Source organism: Prunus persica, chromosome G7, assembly GCF_000346465.2.
Source record: "Prunus persica cultivar Lovell chromosome G7, Prunus_persica_NCBIv2, whole genome shotgun sequence".
Taxonomy (NCBI): domain Eukaryota; kingdom Viridiplantae; phylum Streptophyta; class Magnoliopsida; order Rosales; family Rosaceae; genus Prunus; species Prunus persica.
This window is the reverse complement of record NC_034015.1, coordinates 17,021,236-17,038,495: the sequence shown is the minus strand read 5'-3', so window position 1 is coordinate 17,038,495 and position 17,260 is coordinate 17,021,236. Positions and strand designations below refer to the sequence as shown.

General features: G+C 38.5%; 4 protein-coding genes across 4 annotated transcripts; 3 read left to right on the top strand and 1 right to left on the bottom strand.

The window, feature by feature from the left end:
* On the top strand, positions 1,707-3,185 carry LOC18769620 (GDP-mannose 4,6 dehydratase 1). Its single transcript, XM_007204312.2, has one exon. The coding sequence runs from the start codon at positions 1,870-1,872 to the stop codon at positions 2,983-2,985; it is 1,116 nt and encodes a 371-aa protein (XP_007204374.1). The 5' UTR covers positions 1,707-1,869; the 3' UTR covers positions 2,986-3,185.
* LOC18769902 lies at positions 3,411-5,751 on the bottom strand. The gene is made up of 6 exons (XM_007202502.2): positions 5,596-5,751; positions 5,420-5,503; positions 5,202-5,286; positions 4,841-4,929; positions 3,978-4,089; positions 3,411-3,814 (listed from the first exon to the last, which is right to left on the bottom strand). Exons 1-6 carry the CDS (start codon positions 5,629-5,631, stop codon positions 3,585-3,587), a joined length of 636 nt encoding a protein of 211 aa, XP_007202564.1. The 5' UTR covers positions 5,632-5,751; the 3' UTR covers positions 3,411-3,584.
* Positions 5,830-10,497, top strand: LOC18769671 (nucleolin). The gene is made up of 11 exons (XM_020567753.1): positions 5,830-6,226; positions 6,529-7,640; positions 7,710-7,799; positions 7,942-8,406; positions 8,795-8,918; positions 9,003-9,155; positions 9,244-9,515; positions 9,593-9,686; positions 9,794-9,846; positions 9,929-10,013; positions 10,105-10,497. The coding sequence occupies exons 1-10, from the start codon at positions 6,001-6,003 to the stop codon at positions 9,995-9,997; spliced, it is 2,658 nt and encodes an 885-aa protein (XP_020423342.1). The 5' UTR covers positions 5,830-6,000; the 3' UTR covers positions 9,998-10,013; positions 10,105-10,497.
* Positions 13,287-14,241, top strand: LOC18770894 (histone H1). The gene is made up of 2 exons (XM_007202562.2): positions 13,287-13,574; positions 13,669-14,241. The coding sequence occupies exons 1-2, from the start codon at positions 13,398-13,400 to the stop codon at positions 14,062-14,064; spliced, it is 573 nt and encodes a 190-aa protein (XP_007202624.1). The 5' UTR covers positions 13,287-13,397; the 3' UTR covers positions 14,065-14,241.

Sequence of the window (17,260 nt, the reverse complement as noted above, 5' to 3'; positions counted from 1 at the left end):
CATATATATATATATAAAAGACTTAGCCGCTCGTCTATACTATTTATTAAAGATAATTATCTATATATATAAAGCAAAAGGCAGAGAATGGTGAAACATTCAAAATACCAAAAAATGTCATTGGTTAATGCAAACATTAAGAATTGAAATTATTAATTAAATGAGGATAATATGGTAAATTCACAATTTTCGTATTAAAAAAATTAAAATTAAAAGAAAATTCAGATAATGGATCATATTTTTATGGAACACAAATATCCATTATCTTTTTTAATTCTAAAATAAATTTAAATTTTTTTTTAAAAAAACCTCTCGCATCCGCGGAAGCGCGTGCAGAGAGGCTAGTATATATATAACCAATAAAGCAGCCCGGCTAAACTATTTTTTAAAAAAATAAGAAAAAAAAATTGCATATAGCCGTGTGGCTATAGTAATTCTAATATAAAAAAATAGAGCTGACACACAGAGTGTAAGGGCCCACGTGTAAAATAGTATAGCCGCTTAGCTATACTGTTTATAAAAAAATAAAAAACATAAGTAGAGCTGTGCGGCTGTACTGTTTAAATTTGTTTTTTAAAAACTGCATATAGCCGTCTGGCTATACTATTTTTTAATATAAAAAAAAAAGATGTCCCCCAACGATTAAGCGCCACGTGTCAAGACAAGTCTTTAAAAAAAAAAAAAACACGAAGTCTAGCCGCACAGCTGTACTATTTTTTTTTTTTAAGGGACCCTCTGATGATTAGGCGTCACGTGTCAAAAATCGTAGTATAACTGAACGACTATACTATTTAAATACATTACATTTAAACGGTATAGCCACAGGGCTCTACTATTTAATTAAAAATAAATAAAAAATGACCCACCTAGTTGCATTAGTTTGTACTTTATAGATATTAATTTAATAGTTTCAATATATCCAAAGTAAATATTAATCGGCCACAATATATAATTTTTATAACATATATTATTCTTATTCAATAATATGTGAGAATTATTTGTATAATATGTGAATTTTGTGTGTCTTACTAAAATTTTTGTAAAAAGTACATGTATAAAACATTAGAAATTTATATGTACATGTACAATACGACTATTGTACGTTTGCTTTTTAAAAAATAAAAGACGTGTATAGAACACCAATATATTATTGAAAAATACGTACGTACATATACATATATAAAAGACTATAGCTGCTCGTCTATACTATTTATTAAAGACAATTAAAAACTTGACCCAAAAAAAAAAGACTAAAAAAAAAAACCAATAACGCCGCCCGGCTATACTATTTTTTAAAAAATAAATCAAAAATTAAGTATAGCCGCACGGCGATACTATTTACTTTTTAAAAAAAACATAGCTGAAGCACAACGATTAGGCGCCCACTTGGAAATTAGTATAGCTGCTTGACCATACTGTTTGTAAAAAAACAAAAAAAAACAAAACCATGCGATGATATTATTTTTTAATATAAAAAAAAGAGTAATGCTACCCTTACCATGTGGTACAAGTAGCATTTTGGTTTAAGAATATGATTATGCTGATTTGCTAGATTAACTCAACAAAATTAAATATTTCGTATAAAAATCAAATCAAAGATTAGAAATTTTAAAAAACGTTAGAAATTTGGCACCCTTCTGACTATCGTGCTGTGGGTCCCCCACCGACAACTCAGCTGGCTCCCTTCTACTAGCCACCCCAACAGTAAAACCGCTAGAAGCGCGTTCCTGTCCAACCAAGCCACCAGGCTTGGATCCCTCCCTCCTTCCCTTCCTCTTAAAATCTCTCAAAACCACTACACCCTCCTCTGCACAATCTCACTTCTACTCTCACTCCTCTCTCATTTCTCCTCACCAACCCGACCCGACAATGGCGTCCGAGACCGACACCACCAGATCCGGATCCACCCCCAACGGCTCCGCCCCGGATCCGCCGGAGCCCCGCAAGGTCGCGCTCATCACCGGCATCACCGGCCAGGACGGCTCCTACCTTACCGAATTCCTCCTCAACAAAGGCTACGACGTTCACGGCCTGATCCGACGGTCCTCCAATTTCAACACCCAGCGCATCAACCACATCTACATCGACCCCCACAACGCCCACAAGGCCCGCATGAAGCTCCACTACGCCGACCTCACCGATGCGTCGTCGCTCCGCCGTTGGATCGACACCATCGCCCCCAACGAGGTCTACAACCTCGCCGCCCAATCGCACGTCGCCGTTTCGTTCGAGATCCCCGATTACACTGCGGACGTCGTCGCCACCGGCGCCCTCCGCCTCCTCGAGGCCGTTCGCTCCCACATCGCAGCCACCGGACGCACAGACATTAAATACTACCAGGCCGGGTCGTCGGAGATGTTCGGGGCGACCCCGCCTCCGCAATCGGAGACGACGCCGTTTCACCCCCGATCCCCCTACGCTGTTTCGAAATGCGCGGCGCATTGGTACACGGTCAACTATCGCGAGGCCTACGGGCTGTTCGCGTGTAATGGGATACTGTTCAACCACGAGTCGCCGAGGAGGGGGGAGAATTTCGTGACCCGGAAGATCACTCGGGCAGTGGGTCGGATCAAGGTCGGGTTGCAGAGCAAGTTGTTCTTGGGGAACTTGCAGGCGTCGAGGGATTGGGGTTTTGCCGGTGACTACGTGGAGGCGATGTGGATGATGCTGCAGCAGGAGAAGCCTGACGACTACGTGGTGGCGACGGAGGAGTCGCATACGGTGGAGGAGTTCTTGGAGGCGTCGTTTGGGTATGTGGGTTTGAATTGGAGGGACCATGTGCTGATTGACAAGAGGTACTTGCGGCCATCAGAGGTCGATAATCTGAAAGGGGATGCTACAAAGGCTAAGAAGGAGCTTGGGTGGAAGCCCAAGGTTGGTTTTCAGCAGCTGGTGAAGATGATGGTGGATGAAGACGTTGAATTGGCCAAGAGGGAGAAGGTTCTCGTTGATGCTGGGTACATGGATGCTCAGCAACAACCTTGATTTCTCTGGTCTCAATTTGGGTTGAAGTTTATATAATGTGGCTTAGTTGAATGGTTTTCTAGAGGTGATAGAGTTTGGTAATGGTTCCAGTAATTTATTGTTCAATGTTCTCTGTCCTGAGGGTTGTTTTTTTTAAATTTTTCTGTAACTTCATTCATTCAATTTCAGCAATTCTATACTTGAACTATTGTTGCAGTTTATGTTTTTGTTCATTTTTTCTGCTCTGGAGCTTGACAGTTTTGAATAGTGAAAGCTCTCTGGGATCTGCTGGATCTGATCCCTCTCATTTGACAATAATTTGATTCAGTAATTCACTAAAACAAGTTAATTTTGTATAAAGTTTTATGTCGGTGATGGCAGTTGCTCACGTGGATTGTTTCTTGGTTTATTGGTTAAGCCAAGAACGATGGGAACAAGTAAAAACATAAAATTAAAGTGTGTTGTATAGTGGGACTTGTCTTGTTCCTACCCTGCCCCTTTACATTTGTATCTTCAGTATGGGAGGGAGGAGAGCCAACAGGAACACTTTTGTTATCATTGAAAATGTTAATAAATCACAATCAACAAAGGTTTTTGTACAAGAAAGAATGGATGCTAAGTCAGTCTAACTTGGTTTCGGCAGAAGGTAGACTTCCGTTTAGATCTCTTTGCAGATCAGATGAGCTTGATTGAAATTCTTGGTCGGCAGTGCCGACTGCAAATGGCTTGACAGATGACCTAAGGGATTCTGGTCCTTCCACCGATATTCTCCGGCACAGTGCATCACAGTTACTAATTACCTCTGTCAGTCTTCCTTTAAGCTCCCCAATCTCCACCTGCAATGCATGAACTGCATGCACATTCCAAGATAAAGTTAGAGTAAATTAGGTCATAAGAAGGTATACAGGCAAGAGCAGGTTTTGATGTGAAAATTATAATGGACACATACTGTACAACTAATTTCACCATACTCTAGGTCCATCCAGACATTAGGTAGAACATATATCAATTACCTTCAGATAAATGTTGCGAAGACGTCTTCATTGCTGACACTGAATAATTAAAACGTTGAAGAAGTTTAACAGCCAAAGCATCAGCTACTTCTATCTTATCTTCTATGTCTTCCTGCAACAATTATCAACAAATCAAGTTTACGTAGTTCCAGGTGAGGAGAAAGGATGGAAAAACAAGTCAATGTTCCTAATTTGCTGCCAGCCTTTCACAAAATTCAGCATAAGCAACACAGGCTTCTTAAAAGCAAGGGCAAACACATAAATTGTTCCAAACATAAAACTTTCCGATTTGCAAGACATAACAACAGTGTGCAATTATGTTGGATTTTCACCAAGTTCATACCACTGGCTAATACTGCACAGAGAGCTATACTTGAATTTCATGGAAACATCTTCGTTAAGGCAGTCGTTAACTGATATCATACTAAACTGTTGATCCCTTTAATTCTGTGATATTATTTCATCCACTATAACATCAAATGAACCAAGTCTCAGACAAGATCCAATTACATAAGTAACCTCGCATATTTCTTTGTTCCATGGTGATCCAAATAGAAGGCCTGAAGTTGGCGGATGGAAGATGCATAAGGACAGGCCAAAGATCAATCTACTGCCTTTGAAAATATGATTCATCACAATGTCTTTGGGAAATAGGAAGAATACCCTAAACCCTGAATCGAGTTCTAATTTTCTTCCTACATTTTAAAATCATTCAATGTCTCCTCAACTTTGAGGTTGTGTGAAGTAACCCCTCCAGCCATCAAAAACTAACGGCTAGTGCCCGTGTGGACCATAAAGAACTTAGAGTTATGTCAAACAAACTCAAAATTCAACAAGGAATGTTGTATCTTGTTAAAACAAACCTGTCTTTTGCTCATCTTTTGCACCTTCTCTTCCTGCCAATCACGGTACATAGAGAAGAGTTCCAATAGCACTTTTGGGTTCACAATACCTGCAGTGACAATTCATAACAGAGCATTGAATTCCACTTCAAAAGGCAATATGTATCAGTATCAATGTTGCAAAGAGAAAGACACAGCATCTACAAAATTACAACCATATACTTATAGATGCAGAAATGAAAATTCTGAAGCATACACAATGCACAGACCACGGGGCTTAGCTAGTTCAATTGCGTTGTAAGAACTTAATTTTGGGTTTTTTCTTCTGTTTTTTTCCTTTTTGCATCAAAACCGAAAATTATAAATCACTGAAGCAGCTTACTTGAAACAGAAGACGACGAAGGTTTCCTCACTAAAATGTCAGTCAAGCTACCCTCAGCCGGGGGTGAAGTCAGTATCGGCGTCGACTACAATGAAACAACTCAAACGTGAATTCAAATGTCGTTTAGAAAATCCAAACACCGATGAACTTAAACCCTAACTATTTGTTTTTTCTTCCTAAATTAATTATAATTTGAAAATAGGAAATTGTAAACTTACAATTTTGAGGGATTTGAGCTTTTCTAAGACGGGATCAGAGACTTCTGACCGCTCAGACACGGTCGTGATTTCATCGGCTGGCCTCTTCAACCATAATTAAATTAAATTGATACTGTAAATGAAATTGAATTCAAAAGAGAAAAGAAAATTTGAAGTTGATTAAAACGCAGAGCTACCTGTGAGCTTGAGAGTGTGGATTCTGAGGCACCCATCGCTTCGCCGCCGCTTGTTACGAACGAAACTCACCGTTTCAGTGGCGCTGCTGAGAAATGAAGCGGCCTTAACTGTTCTACTTCCGAGTACCTTTTCGACGACACAATGTTCGCGCGCGTGTTCGACGACACATAGATTGAAAAACAAAGTTGAGGGAAAAAGAAAATTGAAATTAGTAACAATTTATTTTCGCGAACTTTTCTTTAGCGCGTAGCTCCCTATAAACACCTCAACGGAAGCTTATTTGCTTCACAAAACTGAAAACTCCACCGCGCTCCGCCATTTCACAGTCAAATTCCCAAGCTACAATTGCCAAGCCCTAACTCTGTTTCTCTCAGTTGCTTACCTATCCGCTGCGTATAGTCAGCATGAGAACTCGCAATGCGGACACTCCGAAATCGGCGGCCAGCAAGAAAACACCGCCGGCCAGGAAAACCGCCGGTAAATCACAACCCGCGGCTTCTCAGTTGGACTTAGAAGCGGCCGCTCCTAAAACTGTCGAGACGAAACGCGTCTCTGCTGCTGACAGAGCTAAGCAAGTCAAGAAGACGGAGACTACACCCCCTACTGCTTCAAACTCTCAAAAATCATCAGGTAGCTATTGAATTAGTTATGTGTTGATTTGTTTCGAACTTCGAATAATTTGTTTTATTGAGTTAGGGTTTAGCCTCTGAAGTTATGACTGCTGCTGCATATAGAAAATGAAATTTGGTACTTAGTGAAATTAAGAACAGTACAGGTACTGGAGTGTAGATATTTATACCTTTTATTACCAATTAAGTTGAAGATGTTGTGAATAAGTCAGTTTTGAATCGCTATGCTTGATATATTTTATTGATGGCATGGTGTTTATTAGTTATTGACATTTTTTTTTTAAACCTGTGGGTTACTCGTAGTTGAGGAGGCTGAGGCATCAGCTGGTACTGCCAAGGTGACACCAGCCTCTAAAGTTGGTGTAGTGAATAAATTAGTTGCGAAAAAATCGCCTGGGAAAGCTAATACACCGGCATCAGCTAAATCTGTTTCATCACATACACGGAAAGCAGGGGGTTCGGTGAAGGCAAAAGTAGATGCGTTAAACAAGGAGAAAGTGGCAGATCTCAAGGATGCGGAGTCCACAAAGAAGACTCCCATTTCTGAGAATGATGGAAAGTCTGAAAAGGAGGAAAGCCATGTGGAATTTGAAGCATGCACTGTTGAGAATGTTGGAGAGCCTTCAAGGAAGGAAGAATCAGCTGTTGGAGGTCAAGAACCAGCTGTTGAGAAGGTTGAACAGCCAACAAACAAACAAAGCGCCAAGGAAGTAGAACCAGATCCTAATGAAAATGAAGAGGATCCTATTGAGGAAGAGGATCCTGTTGAAGAGGAGGATCCTTTTGAGGAGGAGCATCCTGTTGAGGAGGTGGATCCTATCAAGGAAGATGATCCAGTTGAGGCAGAAAAGTCTGTTGTTGGGGAGGTTGGAAAGTCTTCTGAGAATGAACCATATTATGATGTAAAAGAGGGAGTGGCAGTGAAAGGAGATCAGGAGGAGCCAATGGATAATGGTGATGAAGAGGGGACCCGTGTTGAGGCTGCTAACAAGGTAGAAAATGTCAAAGAGGGGTTACAAGAAGAAGATATTGAGGGTGTAAAAGATGTGTATGATGGTGATGAGCAGATGGACGAGTATGGTGAGAAAGTGGATCTTGGAGAACATGGAGAGGAGGAACTTCCAGAGGATGATGCAGAGGATCCTGCAGAAGAAACTGAGACATTGGAGGATAAGCAATTAACAGCCATTGCAAATGAACGCAAGATGAAGAAAGAACGAGAAATTTTTCTTGGGGGGCTTGATCGGGATGCTGTGGAGGAAGATGTGAGAAGGGTCTTTGAGAGGATTGGAGGGATAGTTGAAGTTAGGTTACACAAGAATACTTCAACTAATAAGAACAAGGGTTATGCATTTGTGGAGTTCGAAAATAAGGAGCTTGCAAGGCGTGCTTTGTCTGAAATGAAAAACCCTGTTGTATGGATTTTTCTTTGTCCTTCCTGTTTCATATTCTTATAAGCTTCATTCTAATTGACCCTTCTGCAGATTCGAGGGAAGCGATGTGGGACAGCACCGAGTGAGGACAACGACACATTGTTCTTGGGTAATATCTGCAATACATGGACAAAGGAAGCTGTAAGTGTCATTCAGTATTAATTTAGATAACCAAATAAGTAAATAGGTAACAGAAAGGGATAAAGTTATAAGTATCTTTAAATTTGTATATATGCTTCTCTGGATTGTTCACTCTTTCCTTTATCATAATATGGGATGACAGATTAAACAAAAATTGAAGGATTATGGTGTTGAAGGTGTTGAGAACATAAATCTTGTCCCAGATGTTCAACATTATGGGTTGAGCCGAGGTTTTGCATTTGTTGAATTCTCTTGTCATGGTGATGCTATGCTTGCATACAAGAGGCTTCAACAGCCCGATGCTATATTTGGTCACCTTGAAAGAACTGCCAAAGTGGCTTTTGCTGAACCTCTACGTGAGCCTGACCCAGAGATCATGTCCCAAGTGAAGTCGGTATTTGTGGATGGCCTGCCACCTCGTTGGGATGAGGACCAGGTTAGGGAGCAATTTAAATGCTATGGAGAAATCTTACGCATTGTTCTGGCACGGAATATGTCTACAGCCAAGCGGAAAGATTTTGGATTTGTTGATTTCTCAACCCATGAATCTGCTGTGGCCTGTGTTGATGGTATAAATAATATAGAACTGGCAGATGGAAACTCAAAGGTATTCTTGTGTTTCTCTCTCTCTCTCTCTCTCTCTCTCTCTCTCTCTCTCTCTCTCTGTCTGTCTCTGTGGAAACAAGTGATTAGGTTATGTGACACATTGGATTGGAAATAAATAAACATTGATTTTTTAAGCTGGACTAGGCAAGGATAGGGATGTTCTTTAACTGCTTTACATAGATGCATGAATTCTTGTATACAGACATGCATACCTTCCTACATGCATACACACACGCAAGAGATGAGTTTTTACTAGTTCCCTGTTCTGATTGGCCATTGTTTTCTTCAGATGTGATTGCATGTCCTGCATGGCACAGAATTATTAGTTGAATAACATACTTTCATTACCTATTTTAATTTGGTACTTATGTTGGTTTTTGTAATTCTAGATAAAAGTGAAAGCAAGACTTTCAAATCCTTTGCCTAAAACTCAGGCTGTGAAGGGTGGAATGGCCGGTGGATTTCGAATTGGTGGTGATGGTGGTGGTGGTAGTGGTATCTTTCCAAGATTCGGTAAGATATATGTTTATTTGTTTGGTTGAAGATTCATTTTGCTTTGCACATCATTTTCTTGTTGTTACTCTATATTGCTCACAGGGAGGGGTTTTGGTCGCGGTGGACATCATTTCAACCGTGCAAATTTCCAACGTGACAGACATTTCTATCATGGTGGACAAGGTCAAACTGGCAGGATGGGTTTCCCAAATGAATATGACTTTGATTACCCATATGATGAGTTTCATGGACGAGGTTTCTGTTGTGCTTATAATCATTTCTTGTAGTTTTTCAACTCCCCCTCCCACCAAAAGTATCTTACTGATTTTGTTATGTTTCTCAGGGGGGAGAAGGGACCCTTTCATGGGTGGTCATTATCCATCTGCTGGAGGTTCATCATCAAGACCCTACATAGATGGACCCTGGCCAGGTGCCCCTGATAGAGGCTATGGTATGCATATTCCTCCTAGAAGGCTTCCATATTCTCCAGAAGGACATTTTGGCAGACCGCCAATGGGGGGTCATTTTGACAGACCGCCAATGGGGGGTCATTTTGATGAACCTTATTTTTATGATGATAACACACAAGGAATAAAACGTCCATTTCATATGAGAGTAAGCTTCCCTTGATAACATTTTGTTCTTCTCTAAGCCTTTTATGCCCATCCTTATCATATATGTGCTACCTTTAGGACTATGATTATGATTACTTGGAGCCTAGTAGACGTCGCCCACGGTTGGATTATACTGATCCAACAGCTTCATTCCGTGGAAACCATTATAGTGGTATGGATTTTATGCTCAGCATTCCTTTGTTTTTCCTCTCTTCTCCTGGGCTGCCATATTGTTAACTTTTATGCCAGTTTACTCACTTAATTTGCTTTATCTTCTAGATACTTATGGAGCTGGCAGTAGTCTCTACTCTCCTGATTATTATGGTCCTGAAGTAAGCAATTAATGCTTACGTGACTGTGACTTACTTTACATTTACATTAACATATGATGATGATATCAATTTCATTTTGCAGTATCATTCTGGTCCATATTCATCTTATTATGGGAGGAATCACTCATATAGAGGAGGCCACTACTTTTAGACTCGAGAACTTTTTGGTAATAGAAATGCTTTATGATTTTGAGTTATAATCTGTGATTGTGAATTCCGTATGCTAATGTTCTAATGGTTATTATTAATTGTGATCAGGTAGCCATGGATCTGCACGCAGGATGTAATTTATCAAAAATGGGCAAGTGGATTGCTGTTAGAAAGAAGTTGAATATTTCTTTCACCTCTCTGTCTTCATCCTACTTTTCCTCATTCTCCATCTATCTTCTTTACTTGTTAGTTGCCTGTTTAGTTAAATTTGGGTAGGATTTCCGAAGTTTTGATGTTTGTAGTTTAGGTAGTCTTTCAAGGACCCCTGACTTAGAAACTTAGTAATTGTTTGTATGGCAGAGGTTGGAAAAGATTTACTCATCTTACTCTAGGAATGGACAACTCAATGAACTCTGTTATGGTTCTTTTGAAGCTAAGATGCTTTTTTGAGCCCTATCTATAAATAATGGCATGGGCCATTTGTTTGTTGATTACAGTTAATTTTGTGGTTTAGAGAAATCAAGTTCGGTGATTTGTGGGAGATAAAAGGTTTTCAGTTTAGGGTTTTTCCTTTTTCATGGAGATGCAAGGGATAAGAATAAGCATGCTGATGGAGATGAACCTGAAGGTTTTTTTAAATGGAGAGACAATATGCATGTATTATGGAGTTCTATGGTTTTTCTATATTAGGGTAGGCTTCTATATGACATTCTTGTTTTTTGCTGATGGGTGAATGAGGTGGTGGTGTGTATGATGTTATGTGGTCCTTTTTTCTTTATTGAAATGTAGCTCAGGTTCTCTAGCTGTATTTGGCATGGATATAGTGGTTCATGAACATTGTTGCCATGTTTCATCAAACTGTTCTGCCAGAGGTCTAGTATAACTTAATGTTCAGTTTATCTGAGGGATAGATGCTGATGCTGTTTGGAATAAAAAAAAAATCAAGTAAATTTGTTTTGGTGTCTATCCGTGAGGAGCATAAGTGATTGATCAGGTCAAGTCGGCCATATGGTGTCCAGTTATATTCAATTTCATAAAGGATTTATTTTGTGGGGGATCCCTGCGAGGAGCACAAGTGATTGATCAGGTTAGAGTTCATTGTTTCTCAGGTGACAACTAGTTATTGCTGAGTAGTTTTTAAGGTCCAACAATTGACTATCTGTGATTTTCATCAAGATAATATTGGACTTTCAATGGTTGAATATATTTTTTTTTCTCTGTAGTTCTAAGCTCTCTGTTGGCAAATGCTGGCCATTTATGATTTTTCTGAAAACCGAGGACAGGATACTGAATGTGTGTTATTTTGGTTCTCCATTGAAGGTACATTGTGTTTTGTCAGTCAGGTAGAAGCTCAGGATGTAATTCGTTTTGATGATCTGATACCTCTCGGTAGGGCCTTATATTTTTAGGATCATTGTGATTGATTTAGCAAATGTCGGCCATTTATGACTTCTCTGATAGTGGAGGAAAGGATCCTGAATCCACTGTTCTTAGTTGAAGGTACATTGTCTGCGTCTGTGTGTCAACAAAGGGATATTAGGTTAGGATGTAATTGGTCTTGACAAATTGAATACTTTTCGGTAGAGGTTTATGCTATGACCGACCATTGTGATTGATTTCCCTTGCTTGTATTTACAAACCAAAGTGCTCGACTGGTCAGCGTTCTTCCTTTTAAATTATCTGTTCATGCTGAACTGAGAGAATGAACATAGGATATACCCATGCCTCATTTCGATGCATCCTCCGATTTTGATCCTTTTAAGACGTAGCAGAGGCATGCATAACATAGGGAATCTCTTCCTAGATCATATACAGAGTTCTTAGTTTTAGGTTGATGTAGGCTACATGGTTTTTTTATCGAGGAACACGGATAACCGCAGATGCTATATAAAAAGTCTGATGGTATGATTTTTTTTTTTCTGTTGTGCACTTTCCTTCAGAGAATTGCCCCTTTTCTTTTCCCTCTTCATTTCTGTCTCCTTTCTTGTTTTGATTCTGAAGTTGTGCATATTAAATTATGATCAGAATATTATAAAGTTCGTTTGTCTTGGCATTTAGCAAAACATAGCTGTCATGTAAATCGCATAAAAAAATAGTTGTCATGTAAAAACTTGACTAGCTTATATATTTATAATTGTTGATTGGGATGTGAAAAATATTGGTGGACTTTGGGGTGTTCTGTCATACTATTTTCACCATTGAAAATTCTAGAAGACAAATACTTTGCATTTGACACAGGCAATTTCCCCAAAGATTGTAGGGTTCGGCGTCGGGCCCATTTTCGAATCTGATCCCCAAAGCGGATTGGGTGATTTCTGGGATTCAGAAAAACAAAAATTACAATGTTATATTTGTAAAAAAAATACAATTAATTAACTCCATGATATTCTGCAAGCATTTTTAGGGAAACAAATGCAACATTACTTTTTTCTTAAATAAAATACGAACATCACAAAAATTTGAGCTATCAAGATAAGAATTTATCATAGAGGTTTTGTTTTTATTTCTTTTTCCTATTTATGTTAGTTGCTTTATCTATATATATAAAGCAAAAGTCAGAGAATGATGAAATATTTAAAATACCAGAAAATGCCCTTAGTTAATGTAAACATTAAGAATTAAAATTATTAATTAAATGAGGATAATATAATAAATTCATAATTTTTCATATTTAAAAAAATAAAAATAAAAGAAAATTCAGATAATAGATTTTATTTTTATGGAACACAACTACTCATTATCTTTTTTATTCTAAAATAAAATTTTTTTTTTTTAAAAGCTTGTCGCAAGCGCGGAAGTGCGTGCATAGAAGCTAGTTTTATTTAAAAGAGAAGTTCAATAGATAAGTGACGTTCCCGCATTTTCAATATCTCTGATCTTATATTTTCAATTTTAATTACAAAAAAGCTAAAATGACAAAACCAAGAAAAACATGTTTTTCTTTCTTCCCCTTTTAAAAAAAAAACTGTTAGTATTTCCTGCCTCAATATCCCCCTGAAATGCAAACCATTTTTCCTCCTTCAACCCACATTGGAACACACACCTTCTGTTCTTCAATCTTCTCAAAATTTCACTTCGAAATACAAACCACACCCGCAGAAAATTGCCGACAAGAACAAGAAGAAAACACAGACTCACACACTCTTTCCCACCAGAATCAAACTCGATAAGAAAACCAAAGCCACGCTGGAAATCCGACATCCCACTTTCTCTCCACGTGTACGTTCCAGATCTTTCATCTGCTCAACTTGTCAATCCGGAACACATCAAATCAACCAATCACAACCCAGAACGTCTTAGCCACAGATCCCTCCCTCCATATAAATACCAATAGGTTCAGTTTCCAGCGGCGTCAGTCGGTCAGTGCTAATTTTATATTTTCAGAACCAAAAAAAACCGTGATGTCAGCCACAGAAGTTGTTCAGGCTCCGGCCGTTGAGGCCCCGCCGGCGGTGGAGGCTCCAGCGATGGAGGAGCCCAAAAAAGAAGAAAAGCCGGTCAAAGAGAGAAAGACGAGAACCCCAAGGGAGAAGAAGCCTAAAGAGCCCAAAACCGCTGCTCATCCTCCATACTTTCAGGTACTTGAATTCGGGGTTTTCAGATCGCGGTTTCTTTCTTTTCTTCATTTCTGTTTCTGGGTTTTTCTTAAATATTTGTGAAATTTGTGCACAGATGATAAAGGAGGCACTGTTGTCTCTGAACGAGAAGAGCGGGTCCAGTCCTTACGCCATAGCCAAGTACATGGAGGAGAAGCACAAGGCGGTGCTTCCTTCCAACTTCAAGAAGACCCTGGCTCTGCAACTGAAGAACTCTGCGGCGAGAGGCAAGCTGATCAAGATCAGGGCCTCGTACAAGCTCTCTGAGGCAGGCAAGAAGGACAAAACCACAGGCAAAACCAAGGCTTCAACAAAACCCAAAACGGAGAAAAAGACCAAAACGACCGCCCCTGCTCCGAAGGCGACTAAGAAGCCTGCGAAGAAGAACAAGAAGTCCACGGCTTCTAAGCCTAAGCAGCCCAAGTCCATCAAGAGCCCAGCTGCTAAGAAACCCAAGAAGGCTGTTGCTTGAAATGAAACATGTGAAAAAGTTGTATAGAAGTTGAGAGCGATGATGAATTAGTAATAATTAAGTTGAAGGAAGTTGGGTTGTGTGTGTTGGTGTTAGGAGTTAGCAGGTGCTCTGTTTTTGTTGTGAATATGTAATCTTATGTTGGAATGGAATGGAACTGAACTGACTTTGTACTAATTTGCTGGGTTTGCTCCTCTCTCGCTCTCTCTCAAAACACTCTTGGCATTACAAAACACAACCATCTCATAAAGGTTCCGTTTGGTTGCAATGTTATGCTAGCTAGATCATAGATTTGGTTCATCTATGAAATTGGTGTGCAAAATGGGTCTTCAAGAGAAAGCCAAATTGGTGTTGCCTTAGCAACTCATGCCACTGGTCTCTGCACCTTGTAAATTATGAAGCTGCTACTAGCTTGTAGAACTTTCCTATTTCTAAGTGTGTTCTCATAGGGAATTTCCAACTTTATTTATGTCTCTACTTTTTGTTCACTAATCCACAATCATTCTCTTCATTTTTTCGTTAAATTTTAACTAAATACATACAAAAGTTATTTTAAGAGCTTTTTATAAAATATAAACTCAAATTATACTATCTAGTTTATGGAGTCATAAATGCCATAACTCTTTTTTAATTAGTCTATTTTTATTTAAAAAATATATAAAAATTAATTAACATTAATTAAAGGTTTGAAATACTTATTAAATAAAACAGCATTAAATTATAGAGAGTCATTAAGAGTCATTTCTCTCTCCTCAGATTTAGAAACTCGTAGATATTTCTCTATTTTAGGAGGTGAATAGGGAGCATAGCTGGAGTTGTATTTTTCCAAATCCTCCCTAAAATTTATCAGTAAATTTAGGTTTTAACCAAAAAAAAAACTTTTACTTTTAGAAAAAGCCAAAAAAATTTCAAAAAAGACAGAAAAACTTCTCAACTTTTAAACAAAAGACATGCAAGTATAAAGGATTCCTTAAGAAATCCAAAAATAAATAAGGGCAATTTTATTCATTTGGGCTTCTTTTAAAAAATTTCTCTCTCCTTTAGCCTTTTTCAAAGTCTTCCAATTTTATCTAAAGATGTGGTTTAGGGAGCCCATTATGAATGCTCTAAGCATAAGCTTTTATGGGTCAGCATAGATGAACTTCTTCTCACTCTTAAAATAAGTAACTTCTAGTATGTCCTAAATTAATTGCATGTCGAGAGAACCCTAGTCCCTTTCTTCCAAAACACTCCTAAAGCCGTTTTTACTTTGAGAGGAGGAAACCATTGTTCTTCCTTCCCTCTCCCCTCTCTTCTCCTATTCTTCCCTCTCTTCTTCCCTCATTTTCAGAGACAAAAGGTTTTTCCTATTTGTCTTCGTTTTATAATTTTCCTCAAATTATCACAGGTGGTTGCGTCTCGACATCGAATCTCCACCTACGTTTCGGCGTTAGATCTCCACCACCATCATTTTTACAGTTTCTTTATGTTTGAAATAAGTTACAAAGACTCTTTAAGTTCTATGTGTAATTTTTACCTCTTATTTTGTGAGAGCCTTTTACATCTCCTTTGTGAGAGTTTTTCATCTCTCCTTTGTGAGAGTTTTATTTATATAGTTATGGCTTGGTTTTGTCAAGCTTTATCTATTTTTGATTATTCTGAGTTTGCAATCTTAATTGGGATGCCTACGCTATAATTTCTTTGATCCTACGTGATCGTTAGTGGAGGCGCAACATATTGTCTTAATTTTGATGTTAGACCTCTCCGTTATTGTAATGGCCTTTATGACTAGTGACATTTTTGACTAAATTATAAATGCAATCTTAGAATTTCACAAAAAAAAAAAAAAACTAGGTCCTAAATTTGCATTCTTAGAATCAAAGTTGAATGCAAGGGTTAGCTGCGCTGAGTTAAAGCCCAGTCCACATTCCTTACATTGTAAAACTAAGCCCAGCAATCACTTCCAGTCTGCTCGCACCCAACCTCTCCAACCTGTTCACGTGATTTGGGGCCCAAATGTAAAAGATTTTTGTTAGCATATACAATCACAATGCTACAAAGGATATAAAGCATGGCAGGGAGTGGCAAACAGTACGAATCACTTTTTCCATCACCATGTTGAATCATTTTGAGGAAAAGTCTGGCTACTCAATAAAAATTGATCCAACACCGGCTGCAAATGCTTTCCTAGCATTAATTCTTGCTGGTTTACCCAATTAGATAACTAGGATTGCTACTTTTTTTTGCCATAGTCTATGGTCTATGTCGGTTTCCATACTGAAGTACTAGGGTTCTGTTGACGGGCACGCAATCCTGTTGAACGGTGAGGATGTAACTAGAAAATCAAAGAATAAAAATTAATTAATGTGTTGTGACTAGTCAAAACAAATCTCAAAAAAAATTTATCTCGACTGATGTGATAATGTTTCTTTTGTTTTCAAATTAGAAAAGTTATATCGCCACAGTGTAAATGAAACATTATGAGATACTGAGTATAGTTTATTTAAATTCGTTTGACTAATTAGAATATAAGATAAAGTCATATGTCCATTTCACATTGAATTGAAATGTTCATTCTCATTTTTTTTGGACTGAATCTGAATTCATTAGAAACCCCAAAAAGAGCAGAAACAAAATAACAAAGCTTAAAACGATACAACACATACAGAAGCAACTAAACCTCAAAGGCAAGGCTAGACAGAGAGCTCCTACCTTAACGTGGGGGGGAGATATCGATGGTGGGGCATCAGAAACCAGGTACATGGTGCATTCTCATTGGTGCTACTCAATTTGGATTGTGAAATATTATATCGATATGGCATCTCTGTGTGATGAATTTGGAATATGATCATCCCAATTCCCAATTGATTGTTATATTCACAAGGCTGGCTTGCATTTGCTGCTGGTGCCATCATCATAATTCATAGGTATCATTGTTGTCCAAAAGGCAGCTTGTTTTTGGTCAACCACTATACTATAATTGCTTTCATCTTCATCCATCATCTTTCTCACCCTGTGTCTCTTCCACTTTCAAAAGCTACCTAGCTTAGCGCTATAGCTGAAGACCACTTTCTGGCCATAAGCAACTTAATTAGCATATAATATGTGCTTTTGGCTTTTGGCTTCTGGAAATGGAGATTATTATTTATATATTCAAGAAGAATCAACATGGTTTTCACTGCACTCATTTGATGGAACGTGGTGTGATGTTTCCAAC

What these genes read in the sequence shown, in the direction of transcription:
- LOC18769620 (XM_007204312.2), top strand. Translation starts at nt 1,870, where the DNA reads ATGGCGTCCGAGACCGACACCACCAGATCCGGATCCACCCCCAACGGC.
- LOC18769902 (XM_007202502.2), bottom strand. Translation starts at nt 5,631, where the DNA reads ATGGGTGCCTCAGAATCCACACTCTCAAGCTCACAG. An exon ending in CCACACTCTCAAGCTCACAG is followed by an intron (nt 5,504 to 5,595) that starts GTAGCTCTGCGT and finishes TTATGGTTGAAG; the next exon opens with AGGCCAGCCGATGAAATCAC. An exon ending in TTCGCAACATTTATCTGAAG is followed by an intron (nt 3,815 to 3,977) that starts GTAATTGATATA and finishes ATGTGCATGCAG; the next exon opens with TTCATGCATTGCAGGTGGAG.
- LOC18769671 (XM_020567753.1), top strand. Translation starts at nt 6,001, where the DNA reads ATGAGAACTCGCAATGCGGACACTCCGAAATCGGCGGCCAGCAAGAAA. An exon ending in AAACTCTCAAAAATCATCAG is followed by an intron (nt 6,227 to 6,528) that starts GTAGCTATTGAA and finishes GGTTACTCGTAG; the next exon opens with TTGAGGAGGCTGAGGCATCA. An exon ending in CTGATTATTATGGTCCTGAA is followed by an intron (nt 9,847 to 9,928) that starts GTAAGCAATTAA and finishes TTCATTTTGCAG; the next exon opens with TATCATTCTGGTCCATATTC.
- LOC18770894 (XM_007202562.2), top strand. Translation starts at nt 13,398, where the DNA reads ATGTCAGCCACAGAAGTTGTTCAGGCTCCGGCCGTTGAGGCCCCGCCG. An exon ending in CTCATCCTCCATACTTTCAG is followed by an intron (nt 13,575 to 13,668) that starts GTACTTGAATTC and finishes ATTTGTGCACAG; the next exon opens with ATGATAAAGGAGGCACTGTT.